Source organism: Thermobia domestica, chromosome 12 (genome assembly GCF_964235325.1).
Source record: "Thermobia domestica chromosome 12, izTheDome1.hap1.1, whole genome shotgun sequence".
Taxonomy (NCBI): domain Eukaryota; kingdom Metazoa; phylum Arthropoda; class Insecta; order Zygentoma; family Lepismatidae; genus Thermobia; species Thermobia domestica.
In genome coordinates this window covers 81,886,267-81,908,064 of record NC_137465.1, presented here as the reverse complement: position 1 = coordinate 81,908,064, position 21,798 = coordinate 81,886,267, and the positions used below count along the sequence as shown (strand labels likewise).

General features: G+C 34.0%; 1 protein-coding gene across 2 annotated transcripts in view; it reads left to right on the top strand.

The window, feature by feature from the left end:
• Positions 1–20,806, top strand: part of LOC145666536 (zwei Ig domain protein zig-8-like) — a 1,346,876-nt gene extending 1,326,070 nt beyond the window's left edge. Inside the window, exons 8-9 of one of the 2 annotated variants that reach the window (XR_014127771.1) lie at positions 5,374–5,524; positions 5,881–6,017. Coding sequence is in view for 1 of the 2 variants with exons in the window: in XM_081733843.1 (XP_081589969.1) it covers positions 17,422–18,357 (936 nt within the window). In the remaining variant the exon portion in view is untranslated. Of the gene's footprint in view, positions 1–5,373; positions 5,525–5,880 lie in introns of those variants that run through there. The other variant, XM_081733843.1, reaches the window with a different exon arrangement.
• Positions 20,807–21,798: the final 992 nt, after the last annotated feature.

Here is a 21,798-nt window from a genome sequence, read left to right as displayed (position 1 = left end):
TTGGTGTCAGGAATCAACTCTCAGACGTTGTCGGTGTTGTTTTGAAACACCCTGTATAATACCGACGTTCTGTGAACACCTATCTCAGATGTTATATTTCAAATATAATAATTACTTGTGTTCTGCCATGATTAAATGAATATATACATACACGATGTATTTTAATATAATTATTTTACATAATTTTTCACATTGTGAAAAATAGAATTTCATGCAAAAAAATTGACTCAAATCGGAACCAAACTCACGACCTTAAGATTTGAACTCCTATGGTTTACTATTAAGTTAACACGATCACTTAAGGCTAGCTCCCTCTAACGAAATATAGCTTGTTTTTCAAGATAACGGCATTCATATCCATTGGAAACGCACTTTATGTTCTACTTTGTCTCTTCTTTTACTACGCAGGCGAGAATTATGTTTCGTTTCATTCTTTTACATACAGAAAGGTACTTTTACGCATTGAAAGCTAAATGACAAACAAGCATGTGCTGACATGAATGGATGGTTTCGAAGTATTTTATTATTAAATATTTCAATCAATGTTGCTTTCTTTCTACACTTAATAAAAAGTCTTATTATATTTAAAAGAAGAAAATACATCTGCGTAATTTTTATCGATTGCAAAGGTTGGATTGGAGGTGCAAACCTGCCTCAAAACAGCAATATATAATGCGCTCAAGCTTAGAATAATCCGACTGCACGCTTAGCTTAATTGTGCATTCAAATACTTTTGTGTAGCTGAGGTTATATATAGATATATAAGTTCAGGAATATGATGAGAACCCGGTAATATTTCATCAAAGGATGCATTAATAATTTATTGCATACAACTGAAAATGTACTCGTAATGGATATTTTTTTATTAGAAACCATGAGAGAAAATCCAAGTAGTCATCAGTAGACCCATACAAACAAGTACACAGGTACCGTTATGTGCTTAATTTATTTGGGAAACTCCGTGTCCTCCTTTACTTGACTCTGATTACGTGTATGCACCGTTTTAGAAAGCTCGTGTCCTTTTTTGAGTGTGATTACGTGTATGTACCGTTTTGGAAAGTTCGTGTTCTCTTTTTGAGTGTGTATACGTGTATGTACACGATGTTTATTGGATACTTTTAAAAAGAAAATGATAATAATGGAAATTTAAATTTGAATTTTAATTGGTTCGATATGAATTAAATCTGATCATATGTTAGTTAATTAGAATATTGGTATATATGATGAAACGTTATTCTGTATCACTTACTTCCGTAGCAGTAATTAAATTAATAATATTGAATATATTTACATTATTGACATTGACATGAAGACCCGCGTTCGAATCTCGTATTATACAGATGGTTTTTGAGTAACAGAAACTTACATTGAGATCAAGACCCCCGTTCACATCTCGTATTATACAGATGGTTTTTCGATTAATAGAAACTCACATTGAGATCAAGACCCCCGTTTGAATCTCGTATTATACAGATGGTTTTGACTATCAGAAACTGACATTCAGATATGTAATTTGGAAAAAATGAAATCTTTGAGTTCCATGGTGATTGCTACCATCTTTTTTTCTGTTCAATCAGTTCATTAGAAGTTTCTTGTAAATTACTTTTTTCTCTCACATGTATAAGATGTTCGAACAATATGTGAGTATACTAAAATAAGCTTGTTGTTGTTGTTAATTTTTATAAAAGCTCTTGAAAGAGTATATAGAAAGTGGGAGGAAACCATTTTATAAAAGCTCTTGAAAAATATATATTATGAAAGTTTATTTGGTGGATGCTGGGATTGAACCCGGGACCCTTAGCACCAGAGGTGAACGCTGTATGAGAAAATTATTGCAATCCCCATATGTAACTTGGAAAGAAAAAAAATAACATTGGGAGATAGGAAAGCTCTAGAAAAATATATATTATGAAGGTTTTTTGGTGGATGTTAGGATTGAATCCGGAACCCTTAACACCTGAGGTGAACGCTGTATGAGAGAATTATTGCAATCCCCATATGTAACGTGGAGAGAAAAAATAACATTGGGAGCTGGGAAAATTGTGTGTGGATTGAATAGTTTATTTATTTATTTGTTAATATTCATTTTTATTGATTTTGTTCTTAGCTTTTAGTTAACTCAGTTCTTATAGCCTGTATTTAAGTTTCAAATGCAGAGAGACCGAATGATTCTTTCGTCGCTCATAGAGACTATCTTAGAAATGAACACTCAGTCTTACTATTGCAAAGGATTGCTTCCGGGTAGGTGATGTACGCTTTCCCTTGCTTCCGTTAGAAATCCGAGTGGCGACACACATAGATATACAGTGTCATTGAACTTTCTACTTTCATTCCACCCCTTTACCCTTCATTTGTACTGAAACAACGTCCATTACCCATGATTGACACTGACTTAGTTATCTGCATTGATGAAGACAGATAGATAGAGATTTAACGATTGGGAACATATAGAACCATTTCTTTCCTCCCTTCACAAGATGTTATGGACAAACACATAAATGTTTTTTTGGCGATATCTGATTTTGGCAACGTGAAAGTTTTACTTGTAACCATTTCCTTAATTAGTTGAGAACCGTACGATGTATTAATTCCTACATGAACTATGGCGACAGCTTGTCGTCAATACGAAAAAATGGTAGATTTCCCTTGAAAGGTCATTTACTGTTAAGATGCCTACCTCGGTTGATGAACTTGTAAATAAAAATTTTTAGATTTCTGCTGGAGGACTGAAGACTGAATAACTTGAACGTGTCGATTTTTAAACATGATGAATAATGACCGACACCCGTTATGAAATTTTAGCTGTATAACAAAAAGAAGGAAAATTTATGTACATTGAACGATATCGGACATGTTGACTTCATTTATAATTAATGAAAAGTATTAAGAAAAACGGTTTTTGAAATATGACGAAAAGATGTTAGAGGGGGACCACATTGAATTGCTTTATAAATATTACGGAAATAAAGATGAATTTTATTATTATTTACATAGTGCACGAGTGCATTTTGAAAAAGTTTATTTGTTGTTGTTGTGTCTATTAAAGTTTTTTGGTCGTTAATTCTGACTGTTAGAAGGAAGTTGATTTAAGGTGAGAATCATTTAACTTTTTTTAAATGCTAAAATTGCTTGTATTACCCACTTAATTATAATGGAAGTATCGTGACTAATTATTTTCGAACTACACGAATCGCATTGTAGCTGTACTAGGAAAGGAACTGGGGACTAACTGCAATGTAGTTCTATCAGGAAATGAACTTGGAACCATTTGTAATAAATGCGAGAGGGTTAGGATTTGTGACAGACCGGGACCAGTGGAAATGTAATCTGATTTTTTTCAAAAAAATGCTAAAGTTGCTTGTATTACCCACTTAATCATAATGGAAGTTTCCTGACTAATTATTTTCGAACTACACGAATCGCATTGTAGCTGTACTAGAAAATGAACTCGAGACTAACTGCATTGTAGATCTATCAGGAAATAAACTCTGAACCATTTGTAATAAGTGCAAGAGGGTTAGAAAGTGTGTGTTAGGCGGGACCGATAGGAATGTAATTTCGATTTTTATTACTAAAGTTATTATTATTATTGTAGGAGTACATATTTTGGGGCAGATGAGATATTTTACTTAAGAATATATGAATGAACATTTGTAAAATGAATATACTCGCTTTTTTCTCTTAAGAACTGCCACTTTGATTTTAGCAACAGCTAAAGACGAACCATTTACTTGTAGAGTTTTATTTGCTTAATTATAGTGTGCTTAATTACAATATCTTTCACTGATTTATTATGAATTTTAACTTTAATACATGTTGTTACACCAATTGTGTACTGAAATATGATCACTTTACACTTTGGAAACACTTAAACACGATATATGTTACCACTACAGATGGGGTTGAACTGAACTAAGATGTAATTTAGAATTTTGCCGTTAGATGTCATACAAGTACGGTTGGTAGTATATTTGATAATCTTTTAGGAAAACAAATGTTTGCAGACCTTTATATAAGGACTAGTAATGACTTATTTGAAAAAAAGAAAGAAAGAAAGTTTCAGTTTGGGGGGAGCGAGCCCACTGTCCTAGAGTTTTGTATCTTATACGTGGATGGCTAGTACTTTATTATTATTATTTTTTTGTGTTTTAATAGTAAATATTACTGAATGTTATTTATTTGTGGGGTGTTGTTCCCATAACGCGAAGAATAGCTTTAATGTTAAGAAATAGAGAGAGGATAAAAATTTTACGGGTGGGCGCTCCCCTAAATACATATATTGGTTGTTGAAGACTATCTTTTGATTTTGAAAACTTGTTGTGTACCCTTGATGTGAAAAAGAATTATGTAGGGCTATCCGTAGTATGTGGCCCTTTCAACTGAGGGGCTCTTGCCTGCTAGATAGAACCCTTAGATTTTAACAGTATTAAAAATAGAATGAACATATATTGTATTACAGCGAAAGAGAATTATGGACGGCTATCCGTAACATGTTCCCTACAATTGCGGGGCTCTTGCCCGCTAGATAGATCACCTAGATTTTAGCAGTATTAAAAATAGATTGAACATATATTGTATTACAACGAAATGAAATTATGTACGGCTATCCCTAACATGTCCCTACAACTGATGGGGGGCTTTTCCCCATTAGCTACGGTCCCCATTAGATTTTAACACTATTAAAAATAAATTGAACACATATTATATTATAGCAAAAGGAAATTATGTACGGCTATTTCCACCATGTTTTTCCAACTGAGGGCGTGTTCCCCATTAGTTAGGGTCCCTACAAGTGATGGGGCTTTTTTCTTTTCTGAATAGGTAAACGTATATTGTAATAGCATGATGATTATGTTCAACTAATGGGTCTTATGTGTTGGTAAGTAGGTAGGTAGGTCCCCCTTAGGGCTTTGTAACATAATGAACATGTGTATGATTACTGATAGAAGAAGCTATGCCCCACAGAGTATGTTTTATCGACAGAACACAAGTGCGAGAAGCGTTTATGCCTCATATTTAATGCTATCACTAGTATTTTTTACGGTTAAAAAGAAATATAGCATATCTTACCTTTAAAATATAGAAATATATTTGGAACCATCGACGAAATACGTCAACACGACACACGGGCTAAACAAAACTAAGGTCTAATTTAAAATTCTTCCGCTAGGTGTCACTGTTAGTGGTGGTGGGAGAACACTTGATAGAACATTATATAACCTGCATTTGATGTGTACGATTAACATTTTTTCTTACGTCAGCGTGCGTTAAAGATCACAGAGAAAGCTTTCCTGATTATTAAACCTATTTTAATAGTATTAAATAAAGTACATTGGATTATCATTATATTTATTGAAGCCTGTTTTATTCCAGATTTTGAAGCTTTGCTGAACATTGAGTGGTGGTAGCAAGTCCATTGAAACACCCAGACATTTACCTATTCATTAAAAGTAGCGACGGAGAGTCGACATTTTTTCTTTTCTTTTTTCAGTGGATTTGTGAACGATCAACTAAGGCTTGAAAGGTGTGTATTTCTTATGGTTATTGTAATTTTTTTGAAAAAAGAAAGAAATTATATACTTTCTAATTGTACTTGAGTTGTATTTAACCAATATTAATGAACAGACAGAGACTTTTTTGTGTGTGGATGTTTTAATAGAATAGATTACAGCTAATATAAAGTGAATATATTTACTGATTTTTCATAAATTAAACAGACTGATTTCTATTTACATATCAATAATTAACTAAAGATGATTAATTTTTCTCTTTTATAAGATATTATCATGTGACAGTTGCTCAAAAAGAAACATTTATTAGATCTTTTTATTAAAGTGGAGCTGATTACTCAAAATAGTTATTCTTTGTCTTATTTTTTAGATGGATTTCTTCTGCCCAACTGAAGAAATAAACCTCATTGATGAAATCTACCTGCAAGAGGTCTTGCGCGGTCTCAACGAGTACCCGAGGGGTTTTAGTACCTGGAAAGCCATTATGGAATTGAACAGGCTTGGCCATAGGGGATCGGTGAGATGCGAGGCCATATTGCGGACCCTTCGTGCTTTTGAAGGTAATGATATATTGCTCTTACCGCACTGTGTATCCAGTGCGGACGTATTGGATTTGTTTGTGTACGGTTTTTTTCGTACTAAAGAAACGTATGAATTGGCTCTAGATAAAGTTATGTATTTATTAGCTTGTGGGGAAGGTCAGGTGGATAAGATATATGATACTGAGCTTACAAACTTTTTTGATTTTGGCTTGCTATTTGTTTTGGAACCACGCTTAATCCCATAAGAAAATAATGCCATATTCATGACCCCTCAAAAAACTCATAACTTGAGTCCTAATAATTTACATCAATTAACGAATGAAGATTTAGCTTTTCTAAATGATAAAGCAGTTGGGGTTGGCAATCTAAATTCCGTTGAAATACCAATTCAAGAAGAAATTAGGAGATTGGTTGAAAGTGAGAACAATGCTGTGGTTATACCCATGCAACATGTCCAGGGAGAAAATCCTGTATACTATCCACCTCAATACTGTGTACAGGATAATCATGACTATGGGAACCAAATGATTTTTTCTCCTCAGCCTGGTCCGTCATATGCTAGTGTACCACCAATGATTGGACATGGCATCATGGACAAGAATAGTACAAGTAGTACTACTGGTACTCCTAATAGTGGTAGTACAAGTGGTAGTAGTAGTGATAATAATAATGGCGGACAAAATCAAAGAAATAGTAATTTCGAAGTTGTACGACAAAGCAGACAAAGGTTTCGTAAGTTTCATCTTACGGGCCATGAAATTGCCGTCAGACCTGTGGGTGATGAAAGGAATATTAATAACCCAGAGGCCTATATTGAAAGTTTAATTGATTTTGCGTTGGAACATGTGATCTCCAATGCACGGCCCATGGACTACTTTGATTTATACATAGAGAGTAGTAATAGTACTAATAACAAGCCAGTGTACGTACCGTTTAGAAGAACGGGCAATTTCTCTGCTAGAACAGTCCTCACTTCAATCGAACGAGTACTAAATACGAATGAAGTGTTCCTTTTGGGGGAAGAAGTTTTGTTTCGATTTCACATAGCTGAGAATTTGCACGGACAAGGAAGAACTAATGCAATGAGTGCTGTTCAAAAATATTGCAAATACCAGCATTACTTGGAAAAGCGATAAATTTGCCTTGAAAATAAGATATGTATTGCCTCCCCATGGTCATAATATATTGGACAACAAAACATACCTCAAGTAAACAAGTTCTATGTAATTTAAGAACAAGAGACTATAATAGGTGGCTTTTTAAAGCAGAAGTTCTCTGCGAGGTGGCAGGCGTTAACGTTCAAAGTAAGCAAGGTTGTGACTTTTTCGATTTGGAATCATTTCAAGCATATTTAAAAGGGGAGTATCAAATCGTGGTTTATGAGGAGGTTGAAAAAAATAATCGGGAATATATAGTACGTTACCCGGGAGAACAAGCTGAAAATAATGTTTTTATCCTGTATCGAAGAGGTAACACTATTGGCCATTTCGAACCCATTCCCAAAATTACAAGTTTTCTTAGCAAACGGAAGTATTGTTATTATTGTTTGGAAGCTTATGATGAAAGATATGGGACACACAACTGTAAAACTCGTACTTTTTTGCGAAAATACTCACGAACGTGGTTATACTGCTAACAAAATTAAATGTAATACATGCAATAGAGAGTTTGCTGAGGGTATATGTTTTGACAACCATGTGACACGTAATAAAGCGGCCAAATAACTATGTGATAATGTAAAGCTTTGCATCGATTGTGGTATCATCTTTGATAAGAGAGGGCGAAAATATGATCACATGTGTGGTGAACATTTTTGTTCAACGTGCCGTGCGTATGTTGATACAAACCACATGTTTTGTTCAGAGACAACGACCTGTTCATACGAAAAGGTTTATGTACATCACCTATGATGTAGAGACGATGTTGAAGGCACCGAATGAGCGGGTGAAAGGGAACATAAAGTTGTACTGGTGTGTTGTCATCATGTTTGTCACGCCTGTATAAGGAAAGGTATCGATGAGCCTTGTAAAACTTGCGGTGACAATATTGGAATTCGTTTTCTTTTAAGACAATGACGGAGTTTATTAACCACATGTTAGTAGAGCGTCCTGTCTTTCAGAATACCTTCGCGATCGCCCATATTGGAAGCCGATACGATGATCTCTTCTGTCTTAGAACTCTAATAGAAGACCAGCATATTGTACCTAGTGTTCTTATCCAGGGTCAAAAGATTTTTAATATTAACATAGGTAACCGTATCTTTTTTCGCGACTCTTTCCCTTTTATTAGTGTGAAATTATCCAAATTACCGAAAACGTTAGGCCTTAGTCATAATTTAAAGAAGGGAGATTTCTTATATTTGTTTAATACTGAAGAGAATCAAAATTATGTCGGTCCCTACCCTCTGCTTGAGTACTCTGACCCTGAGGGGCGAAGCACGGAAGAAAGAAAACAACTGGAAGCCTGGCACCAAGAACGTGCGGAAAGTGGCGAGGAATTTAACCTGCAGAAGGATATGCTGGCTTATTGTGACAATGACGTTAGAATTCTAACAGAAATTAAGTTGGTCATTAAGTTTAGCGATATCATTGAAGAGAAAACGGAGGGTTTGCAATGTTTCATAACATCATCTACAATTGCAAGCCTTGCAATGCGGACATAATGTACCTTGTACTTACCGGAAAATACTATTCCTATCATTCCCGCGTTGGGATTTCATCATAAGACCAAGTATAGTGCAAAAGCTATGCAATGGCTTATGTATATGGAAGACCAATTAGGGATAGAAATCCAGCATGCTAGGAGAGGTGGGGAAAAGTATATTGGTAGGTACAAGGTCGACGGATGGCACAAAAGACTGAACGCTGCCCTCGACTGTTACGGGTGCTATTTCCATGCTTGTCGGTTTTGTTTTCCATTTAATCGTGACGCGGTTTTGCACGATGCTCAAGACTCGTACAATACGATGGAGAAACGATATGAGCAAACCATGCGCCGCCGTAGGTACCTGAAAAGTATAGGTGTAAACCTATACGAAATATGGGAATGTTCTTGGGACAATAAGATAAAGACGGACAAGGAAGTGCAAAAGTTTGTTCAAGAACGTTGTACTAATCTGCCTGATTTTCTTATTCCTAAGAACTGTTACAACGGTGGTCGCACGTAGGTCTTTCGTTCCTACGTCAATTGTGCGAGTGATGAGCGAATTTCCTACGCCGATGTAACTAGTCTTTATCCATGGGTGATGGCGCGTAAACCTATGCCTGTTAAATCACCTAAGATTTACACGGGGCCGGACTTTCCAGATGTGGAAAGTATTCACGGTGTAGTTAAATGCACAATTCTGCCTACAAAGGACCTCTATTTTCCGGTGCTCCCATACGTTGCGGGAGGTCGATTACTTTTCGGTCTTTGCCGCACATGTATGGAAGAAGAAAACACTAATGAATGTACTCATAGTGATGCTGAGTGTGCTCTCACAGGAACATTTTTCACTCCAGAGTTACACCTTGCTCTTAAAAAAGGTCACAAAATAATCGATATACATGAAATATGGGAATTTGAACTTTTAGATCCTAAAGAGGGGAATTCAGGTGGGCTGTTCGGGACCTATGTGAATTCCTTCCTTCGGATGAAGCAGGAAGCCTCTGGTTTTCCTGCTTACTGTTCCACTGAAGAAGACAAACAAAAATATATCGATGATTATTATCCCATGAAGGCATACGATTAAATTATGATAATATTAGGATATACCTGGGATTGAGGCAATGTGCGAAATTATACCTCAATTCATTGTATGGAAAGTGGGGGACAGCACAGACATGTCACAGAGTATAATCGTTAGTAATGAGGTCACATTTCTTAGGTATTTAACTACGGCAAGGTATGAGATTCAAAGTGTGGTACGAATTGATGATGACCATCTCATTCTCACATACAGAGACATTGAAAATGAAAACGTTCCGTTAGAGTTTTCCAAAGTGATACTAGCCGCATTTATTACTTCGTGGGCTAGACTTAGACTTTACGAACTACTGACGACTGTAGGACCTGACAGAGTAATCTACTGTGACACTGACAGTATCATGTACCTACAGAAAAAAGATGAGGAACCCTTGTTACCGCTCGGAAACTATTTGGGTGATCTGACAAATGAAATTCCTGATGGTTGGGAGTTTACAACCTTTATAGGTCTAGGCTGTAAAAATTACGCTATGCGGCTAAGAAATGCCCAAGGGGATGTTCGGCATATATTCAAAATTAGGGGATAACACTAAATGATAGGACCTCACAAAAAATTAACTTTGAGAGTTTCTATAAATTAGTGTCTGGACAATTAGAGCCCACAGTATTAGAAAACACAAACAGTATCGTTCGTAGACCGGGGTTCCGTATCTTTAGCTGTAAAGAGACAAAGACACACCGTGAGGTCAGCAAAAACGAAAACGCATTGACGAACCGGACATAACTGACGATGAACCAATACAAAAACGTGCAAGTGTACCTTACGGTTATAGACCCACGAATGAGTAAATGTGACTTGTATGAATGTCTCTTTCGTGCAATGAAACCCCCGAACAATTATAGATTTAAAATATTTATTTTTAATTTATTTCTAATTTATTTTAATTTATTTCTAATTTATTTTTATATATTCGTTTGCTGTGCAAACAATATATAAACTAGTTATTTCAAGCGTTAAGTTTATATCCCAGTGATTTTTTTTATTCATTTCGTTACTGTGTAAACTTTGCCTTTGTATTCTTTCGTTTCAGTGGAAACTCCTTAATAAAATTGATTGTGGAAATATTTAATGTATGAGTGTGAGTGTGTAAATAAAGCACAGTCTCTATTGTATGCATTCATTTGATTACAAGATGTTATTTTCAACATCCTTCTACTATTTTAATCGCTGGTCCTTCAAGGGCTGGTAAAACTTGTTTTTTAAATCGTTTACTTAATGAATGTGACGAAATGTTTAGTATGAAATTTAATGATATTGTTTGGTGTTATGGTGCAGTAATACCAAAATTAGATGCAAATGCAAAAATACGTTTTGTAGACGGAATACCTGACATGAATAATTTTGAAATTAAAGAAAATTCATTATTAATACTTGATGATTTAATGTCAGGAACTAATGGGGATGTTGCTAATTTATTTACAACGTATGCATATCATAAAAAGTTAACTGTAATATTTATTATTCAAAATTTATTTCCAAAAGGAAAACATGCACGTGATATTAGTTTAAATGCACATTATATTATAGTATTTAAAAATCCACATGATAAATTACAAATACAATATTTAGCAAGGCAAATTATGCCTCGGTATAGTAAAGAAGTCGTGAGTGTGTTCGAAGAAGTAACACGGGAGCCTCACACTTATTTATTATTTGACTTGACACAAAAAACAAACGACGCATTGCGAATACATACAAATATTTCCCGAATGAAATCATGTATGTGTACGCTAACGTAAAATACATGCATACAGAAATTTTTGTTTAGTCTGCATCAAGATGTTGAAGGTGAAACAACACTACAGCACGCTCTGCGCAAATGCAAGAATGCAAAACGAAAACAAATTTTACAAAATGCTTCAGGGGATTTAATAAGAACAATATCTCAAGTAGCTAAAGACACAATAAAAGGAAACATTCCTTTAACTTCTCGTCAGAAGCAACGTTTACGTAGACATAAAATGATCTTACGTTTTCTAATTCAGCAGCGTACTGCATTGAATAAAAAGAAGAAATTGATATTACAAAAAGATCTTGGGACCATTTCTTGCAGCAGTAGGAAGTAGTATTTTTAGTCGTTAAATATGTCAGAATTACGTAAAATGATTTTAGTTCCTGAAAATGCTGTACATGAAATTCAATCGAATCTTAAATCCATAGATTCACATCAATCACGTTTAGATGAAGAAATGAATAACATCTTAAATCGTCGTGATCTTAGTGTACAACAAAGGTGGAAATTATATCAACAAGCTTTCCATCGTTATTTACAGTATACATCTTCTTCACATAAACCTATTACTTTGCCTATCATTCAAGAAGAAGAAGAAAAAAAATCATCAAATTCCAAACAAGATAGCAATACTTCTATTTTACCATTTGTATCAGACATTTTACAAACAGTACCGAAAACACTTCGTACGAAAACAGATCTATTATTAAAACAGTTGACAAATTCTGATAAAATTCAGTGGGATAAGTCTGGCACTGTACGTATTAAAGGAAAAATAATACCAGGTTCAAATATTATAGGTTTAATAAATGATGTTGTTCGTACAAGAAAATAATCAAGAAATCCTGTAGGTATTCATGAATTTAAAAATTTATTAGATCTTAATGTTCCTAAAGAATTTATTGGTACACCTAATAGCACACCAGCATCAAAAGTGAATAGTAGTAGTAGTAGACAACGTATTCGTAAAGTAAGAAAATCTCCTAGTCCTGCAGTAGTTGCTAATTTATTTAAACATTGGAAAGAATATAGTATGTAAAACGAAAAAATTATCAAAAATATAATATGATTATTCAAATCCTGATTCTTTATCAAGTATACACATATTACAAGGCAAAACAAAGTTATCTAAAAAGAAAATTAAAAAAAGGTTAGCTTCTCAAGATGCTTATACATTACACGCTCCAGTTCGTAAAGTTTTTGAACGTAAAAAGTATTATGTTAGTGCACCAAATGAAACATTACAAATGGATTTAGCAGATATGCAAAATATTGCAAAGTATAATAATAATTATAAATATATATTATGTTTATTATTTTTTACATACTAATAAAATCAATAATTCTTTAAAAATTTAAAATTACAGAAACAAATAGAAATTGCAATATAACCTTTTTACAACAATTAATTTTCCTACATTCTTAGATGAAAACCTCGGCTGAATATATGATTGTTTACAAATATTTAAAATAATTATATTGATTCAAACGGAGGTCGATGCATTTGACCTACTGTGCTGTGTGCTGAGAAAGGGAAAACCAGAATTAGTTTTCTTCTGGTTAACATAGCTCTGTATAATGCATTGACCGACGCTTTAACTCCCAGAAGATTTGGGGTTCAAATGCATTCTAGATCCCTCCAACTTTATTTCCAGATTTCTATGCTCCTAGTGTACTAAGCGCCGTCAGAAATTATAAAAGAAAAATCTCTTCTAATTCTTTAGCAGTGGGTAACGTGCCCACAATAGCGGCCACGTTCCCTCGCTGAACGGCAATGCTTATGCGCTGAACCAGAAAAGACCTAGCTCGAGTGTCTCCCGATTTAATGGATATACGCTTGCCAATTTCGTTAATAAATTTTGCGTCCTCTTGATCCCAGGATCCACTAGATTCAATTGCTATTGCAATAAACCAATACTTATCTAGGAGATTAACGTATTTATTTCTTTTTCCTTTTGCTCTTCGTGCAGCGATAAGTCCTGCTTATGTCGATGAAAATTGCAGATTGGAGGGCACATAAGTGTCTGAGCAAGTGAAATCCCAAATCAACGACTTTCCTTGCTTCCACGGCACTAAAGTCATACCATCCGGCCTTTTTCCGTTCGAACGGCTGCACCCAATTGGTTCTCTCACTGCTGGCACCCCTGCGGATGTTAAGGCTCTCAAAATGATGTCATTCACATTCGAATGGCGTGAATGTCTGCCGGCACTGCTTTTGCATGACAGACCGTGTAAACCTCTTTTATCTACGAGGGCGTTGCATCTTGGGCAGTGGTGTTGTTCGCATATATTTGCTCCTAGTCGAAGGGCGACGGACACACGGAAGCTTTCGTTGTCTAGGTGTAGGCCGAGAAAAGGTGAAGGTAGCGCTTGAAGCCATGCTCCGTTTTCAGGGGACATGACAGCAAGTAATCTGGCCTTATCTTCGATGTTATTAGAAGTCTGCAATAATGAATCCAAACGGTAATTCACGATAGGCTCGTCCCAGACCGACTGATTATTTCGACTTTCGGGAGCCGAGGGGTCTGACCCAACTAAATTTGACCATCTGGCTATGCAGTCCTCACATCCGGGTTAGTGACTTCATCTTCTCTCTGAAGGAGGGTTCCAATCAGTTGTCTTGAACTATAGAAAGAGGCCAGAAAAGACGGGATAGCCAGATCCGTGGCACGACGTATTCCAAGACCTCCATTTCTGACTGGTAGTGATGCTTGTAGCCATGCTTCATCACTGAGGGTACAATTAAGAATATTCTCCAATCCTGTTTTAAGAGCATAGTCGAATTTCTCAAGTAGATTATCGTCCCTCCAGGAGGGGGAACAACGTAGAAAATACAACAATCTTGGGATCGAGAAAGATTCTCTGAGGAGATAAAATGCTGAATGTGCAGAAAGTTTGGAAAGGCGTGAAGGTAGATGATATAAAGATGAAATCTTTTCCAGTAATATCTTGCTCCTTGTGTCTGGTGTAAGAGCCGCTCCTAGCAGTTCGGCGTTAGAAGATGTTAATAATTTAATTCCAGGCGCCGCCTCGTTGAATCTGTCATATAGATTTTGAGTTTCAGCATTTGTTACTCCTAGAAAGCCAATTTCGCATTTCGAGTAACTGAGAGACAATCCGATCGATGTTGCTTGTGTGCGTATATGATCTAAAGTATGTAATACTGAGTCAGTGTCTCCGGCTATAGTGCCATCATCTAAATACCAAATGTTGAGCTCAGTATTAATATCTCTAATTATAGGGTGAAGAGTTAATGCGAATAGAGCAGGACCTAGTGGATCTCCCTGTTGAACTCCACGTTGTGAAAGGATAATATTATCTCCTATAAAAAGGTAGCTAGGTTGTGAGTAGCTCTGGTATATATATGGAAAGAAAGAAGGGAAGTGGCTTTTAACTGAAGACAGCATTGAATCAATATATATTATGTTGTATTGATATTTTTTCACGTTATGCATATTGTATTCCGTTAAAAACAAAGAAAGGTCCTGAAATGGTAAAAGCAATAACAAATTTTTTTTAAAATTTCAAGTTACCTGTGTTTAACGTACAAACAGATTTAGGCGGTGAATTCTATAATCGTCATGTAAAACAATTGTTTAAAAAATATGAAATTAATCATTATAGTTTTCATTCCGAAATTAAATGCGCGTTAGCAGAACGTTTTATACGTACATTAAAAGAAAGATTGTATCGTTATTTTACTGCAAAGAATACTTATCGTTATATTAATGTATTAGATCAAATTGTAAAAAATTATAATCATTCATACTATTCAAGTATTAAAATGGCACCTGCACAAGTAAATGATTCCAATGTGAATCAAGTGTGGGAAACATTATACGGGAATAAAAAGAATAAAAAGAATATAACTTGTAAATTTAGTTCGGGTGATTATGTTCGCGTTAGTAAATAAACATAAATTAGAAAAAGGATATTTACCTAAATGGTCACAAGAAATATTTATTGTTGACAAATGTATTAAGTCAGATCCTGTCACAAATTAAAAGATTGGAACGGTGAAGAAATTAAAGGAATATTTTATGCACAAGAATTACAAAATGTAATTATAAATTCAAAGAAAACATATCTCATTGAATAAGTATTGAAAAGTAAAAAAGGGTGGATGTATGTAAAATGGTTAGGATATCCATCATTTATGAATTCGTGGATTAGATCAGATTCTATTCTGTCTGCAAAATGAATTCGAACTTTACACACGACTTTTACGTTACTCTTCCTTCAAATGCAAGTAATAATCTTTTTGATAATACCACATCATCATTTCGAGTTAAATTGGCACAACCTATTGATTTAAGTAATGGGGAATGGGCTGTTGCATTAACACAAATTAATATTAAGTGGAGTTTTTACAATGTTGGTAAAAATGAAAAAATTATAATTACTAGTGTTATCGATGATAAAGTTGAACGCTACCGTCTTCCAATAACACCTGGATATAATTCATCAATTGAATCGATTCTACAATTAGTTCCTATGTTACACTATTTACTAAATAAAAATCAAATTGTTATTAAACATTCTTTAAAACTAGGTGATCAATGTATGATTGGTGTTACACCAGGGTTACAACAGATTTTTGGATATATTAATGAAAATACATTTGATGTTAAAAATGTTATATACACAAAAGTTAAAATGTTGATTTAATATTAGCACGTGGACAATTTTCATGTGATTTAGAATATAATATTCCCAATACAATTAATGTTTTCATTGATATTGTAAAACATCAACAAAATATAGATCCATTAGTTCGAAAACTTAGTGTATATAATGTACAACACGGTCATGTAAAATCTTTTGTGTTTCACACACCACATTATGTTAAAGTTGAAAAGAAATATTTTGATACAATCGAAGTAAACTTAAAAGATGAACACGGGTTAAAATTACCATTTCGTTTTGGAACTTCAAACCTAAAATTTCACTTTAAACGAAAATTATTTCTGAAAGCATTGATGATAGTTTTTACATTACATTAGTTTCAAATGCTAGTGCAGATGTATATCCTACAAATAGTCCAACACATTTTGTTAATCAATTAAAAAATAATATTCGTTTATCGGAATCCGATTGGTATGTAGGAATAAGTGAAGTACATATTCCATTAACATGTTATGTTACCGAGGTGAAAATGTTATATGGTACAAATTTAAAAATGAAATTCCTATGAAGAGTAAAATTCTTGTTGGATATTATCCATCCATTCATCATTTACTAGAAGAATTAAACACAATATCAAGTTTTATAAGATTTAGTTTTTCAAATGTTGTACATGTTGAATGTGATGAACGTGTAGAATCATTGCCGCCTACATTAGCGTTACAATTAGGTTTTCTGAAAAATCAGATCTTGTTAAAGAATCTCTCGCATTCAAACAACCATACGTAGATATCGGATATCCACATCAAATTTTGATTTATACAGATATTATAAAATATCAATTTTTAGGTGATACAAAAACACCATTAGTACGTATAGCAAAAATCTCTGATATCTACGTTCTGGAAAAGTTCAAACAATTACATTTCAAGATATTCATTACATCCTACTTGCAAAATTTTGTTTTAACACAATTGAAATGCTATTAAAAGATCATGCAGGGCGAAATTTGCCATTTCGTTCTGGGACACTGACCGTAACACTACATTATAAACGCTCTCGTGCATCTTCTACATAATAATAATAATAGTAAGAAATGAGAACAAGACGTGTTACTTATCACCGTGGACGCGGAATACCATATTTTTCAAGACCTGTATATCAAAGGGAACATGGTATAGGTAGTTTCTTTAAAGGATTATTTCGTTTTGCTTTACCATTTCTTAAACAAGGTGCAAAAACTGTAGGACTCAAGCATTACAAACCGGTATGCAAGTTGCGGGTGATGTATTAGAAAATCGCCCACTTAAAGAATCGGTTCGTGCGCGTGTAAAAGAAGCTGGTATTAGTTTAAAGACAAAAGCAATTAATAAAGTTGGGCAGTTGCTAACTGGTAACGGCAAGAGACGGTCACGCAAGAGGAAAGCTCCTGCAATTGTAAAGTTCGGACCACCAACAAAACGTAAAACATATACACGATATCTTTTCATAATGGCGCTCCTAAATTCAAGTAGTTTTGAATGTTGTACCAATGAATTTGATTTCTTTTCTATACCGATAACACAAACAGCTATTGAAGCAACTACAAATGCTGAATATCGTCCTATTTCCACATTAACCTCAGAAGGACCTATTGGATTTATTATTCCGGGAGAAACGGGGGAATTTATTCATCCTGCATATCTATATCTTTATGTACGTTGTAAAATTACTAAGGCTGATGGTACAACTTTAGCTAATGATGATACTGTTGCACCCGTAAATAATTTATTACATTATTTATTTAGTCATATTGATATTTCGTTAATTGATAAATTAATTAGTTCTTCATCAGGATCCTATCCTTATCGTGCGTATATTGAAACATTATTAAATTATTCTTATGATGCTTCTCAAACACATTCTATGTGGCATAAAGATACTGCAAAAATTTTTAATAAATTAGATAATACAAATGATGGTTTTCAAAAACGTGCCAATAAGGTGAAAAATAGTAAATCTTTTGAAATGTATGGACGTCTTCATACGGATATTGTAAGTTTAGATCGTATGCTCCCTAACAAAATAAGTTTTCGTGTAAAACTACATCGTAGTAAAGATAATTTTTGCTTAATGTCTTCTGAAAATACAAGTTATAAAGTTGCACTTACGGAAGTTATTCTTCATGTACGACGTATTGATGTAGCTGCAGATTTAGCTATGTAATTAAATACACGAATGGGTTCGGAAACAGCCAAATTACCTCAGACGAGAGTGGAAACAAGATCTTATACTATACCTGCACAAGTAAAGTCTTACAACATTGATAATATTTTCCTGGTTAATGTTCCTAAACGCCTGGTTATTGGTTTCATATCCAACACAGCCTGCAATGGGAAATCACATCTTAATCCCTTTGAATTTCGAAACTTTAACGTTAACAAACTACAATTACAAGCCGGCTCAAAATCATTTCCTCCCAACCTCTTCACTCCTGATTTTAATAATTATTTATACCTTCTAAGTTACTATGCTTTGATTTCAGGTACTGGTATATATTATCAAAATTATTCACATACTGTTACTCTTGATGAGTATCCAACCGGATATGCTCTGTATGCTTTTATTCTATCTCCAACAGGAACTTTAGATGATAACACGTGGGATGTAATACGCGATTCCCCTGTAAATTTAAAAGTATAATTTTCAGAAACTTTAACTGAACCTGTTACATTCATTGTGTACGCGCAATTCAATTCTTTAGCACAAGTACACAAAGATAGAAATATTTATACTGATATCATCTTCTAATTCATTCAGTTGGGTACGATGAGGGTTGTTGTACACTTCTCGGCGTATCATCATAAAGTAGATGACTTTATTGTAAAAGAGCTAGCCATTGTAAATCCTGACGTTCCCTTTTTCCAAAATTGGATTTTTAAACCACCATTTTCTTTAAATAAATTAGCTGAGCCAATCGTAAGTACAAACAAATATCTAGGTGGGTGAGAATGTGTATGGCATTACCTGGCACGAAGGGGATGTAGAATATTCACATCTTAAGGAAATACTTCAAACATTTTGTTCAAATACTACAACCATATGCACATACGGAATAAATAGAAAGTGTTTTCTTCAAGAAATTCTTCAAAGAGAAGTTACAAATTTAGAAGAAATACTGTCCAAAGTATACTGCATTCAGTTTTCACGTTCATCGGTGTGCACATAATAAGCATTGTTTCGGACAATATAGGTGTAGTGTTCATGAAGCGTTACTGTATAGTGATTACGTGAAAGTGTATGACTATGTGTTACATGTGAATAACAGTGATAATTACATACCTACTACAATTAAAAATTATAATGTTCATCATGTATAGTGACGAATTATTAAAAGTGTTACTAAATGATAAAGTAACTGGTGCAAGTGTTACTGGAATTTACCCTATTGACAAACTTCCTAAAACGGTAAAACCTCCTGCGGCACTTGTGATTAATCTTGATACATCTGATTCTGCTGGTTCCCACTGGGTTGCAGTGTACATCAGTAAGAAAAAACCATGGATTCTACTTTGACAGTCTTGCTATGGGTATTCCCAAGGAAATAAAAAAACTTTTGTCGAAAAATACTAAAATGTAGTTTACAAATAATCAACAATATCAACATGATAATTCTGTGTTATGTGGGTATTTTGTTTTATATTTTCTGCATCATATTATTCCCACTCAATCATTTGAAAAGTGTATAAAATTGTTTAACAAGAAAAATTTGAAAAAGAATGATGATATCGTTTATAAACATGTAAACAAAATTTCAAAAAGAAAACACAATTTTTTTTATTTTTATTATATATTTACAATTTTTTTAATTTGCAATAATTTTTTTAAAACTTACATCCATGCATTTTATTTACAATTCTTCATTACAATCTTGATAATGCAATAGTTAATGCTGTTGATCTTTCACATTTCCACCAATAATTTAACTGTTGTGCATTACGATATGCACATCCTGATTTCTTTACAATAGTTGTGTGAAAAGAACAACATTCTTTAAATGTATTTCCACATAATTCATTTAATGAAGGACAATATTTTCTTTCAATGACATTATCTAATGCAAATATTCTTTTAATCCGAAGAGATTTCTCTAAACCTTTACAATAAAAGGTTGAATTCTTTGCGCATAATTGATATACAAGGTTTTGTATGCATGATACAGTATATCGTTTTGCTATTCCATTCCAATCCATGTAAATTTAATGTTAACCAGTCAATTTGTTTTTGACATCCTAGTGATAATAAGTTATATTCTACTGGTGATTTTACCAAGCAATGTATATTTACTGTATCATCGCATGCCGTTAAACGAAACTCACGCATAATAAATTCGTTACCAGACATTTTAAAACTTGAATATCGATAATATATTGATTTACACATGGTGAAATTTCATTGGTAGGAAAAATAAAAAAACGGAATTATCTGTCCAACAAATTCTGTATTTTGTAAAAGATCACAAGTTTTATGCATAAAGCATAGAAATGAGATTTTACTCTGTTCTTGTTCAAACACTTCGAAGAGTTCACTAAAAGTTTTATTAAAGGATAAATACTTCACTGCAAATGTTCCAGTATTATGAAAATGTCTACATTCATGAGGAAGATTTAAGTTGCATTCCACGCATTCCATTGGATTACTGTTGTGTAAGTATATTTTTATACTTTTTAATACACAGTTCACATTAATGTTTTCACCAGTACATAGCACACAAGAAACACTATCACTATTCGAATACATTTTTTCAATCTGAAATATTCGCTTTCCGTTTGTCTTTTTTTATGAAAATCTCTAGTAATTCCGGTAAATAGTCTGTATCACTTAATAATTCCACATAGGCATCATAAAATTTTTCTCTTGTTAATAGTCCGATAATATGCGTGTTTGCATACAAATACATCATCTTCAACACTAGGACTTGCTATAATACTCCAAGCGCGGGTTTCCAATAATTCTGGACGCACAGTCATACAATCATGAGCAAAATCATGATTAGATCCTGACGTACATCCCTCACATATTAGTGTTTCATTAAAATTACATTTTTCAATAGCCTTCTTTATACATTCGCGATCCACTTTTTCACTATTACAACAACAATCTAAAGCCCAAAATCGTGATGTTCTTGATAATACAACTGGAGATGATGGTGGTGTTGGTGAAACTGTTAGTACCGGTGATTCTATCGCATCAAAATCATATTCCTCGTCTGACGATGATTCATATATTTCTGTTTCATTATCGGATATTTCTTCAATATTGCTATCGCAGTGATCCTTCTTCTCATACGACTGCATATTTTTCTATATGTTTCTATATATTATTTCAGCGTTACTCCTTACTTAAAGTATTTTCATACCCGCAAGGTAATCACGTGTTCAGCATTCCCAACATCAAAGTTCTTTTCTATTCTCAAATACCATACGGACATGTTTCAACATGTTCACCTACCGTGTCCCCAATCTTTCTTTTATGTTTTCGCCGACAATGTCTTTTGTTCACCTACCGCGGCACCAAAGTTATTTCTATTAGTCTGGCGGTATTCTGTGATGTTTACCAAACGTGTCAACGGTCTTCCTTTGTATTTGAATTCAAGTTTTAGCACCG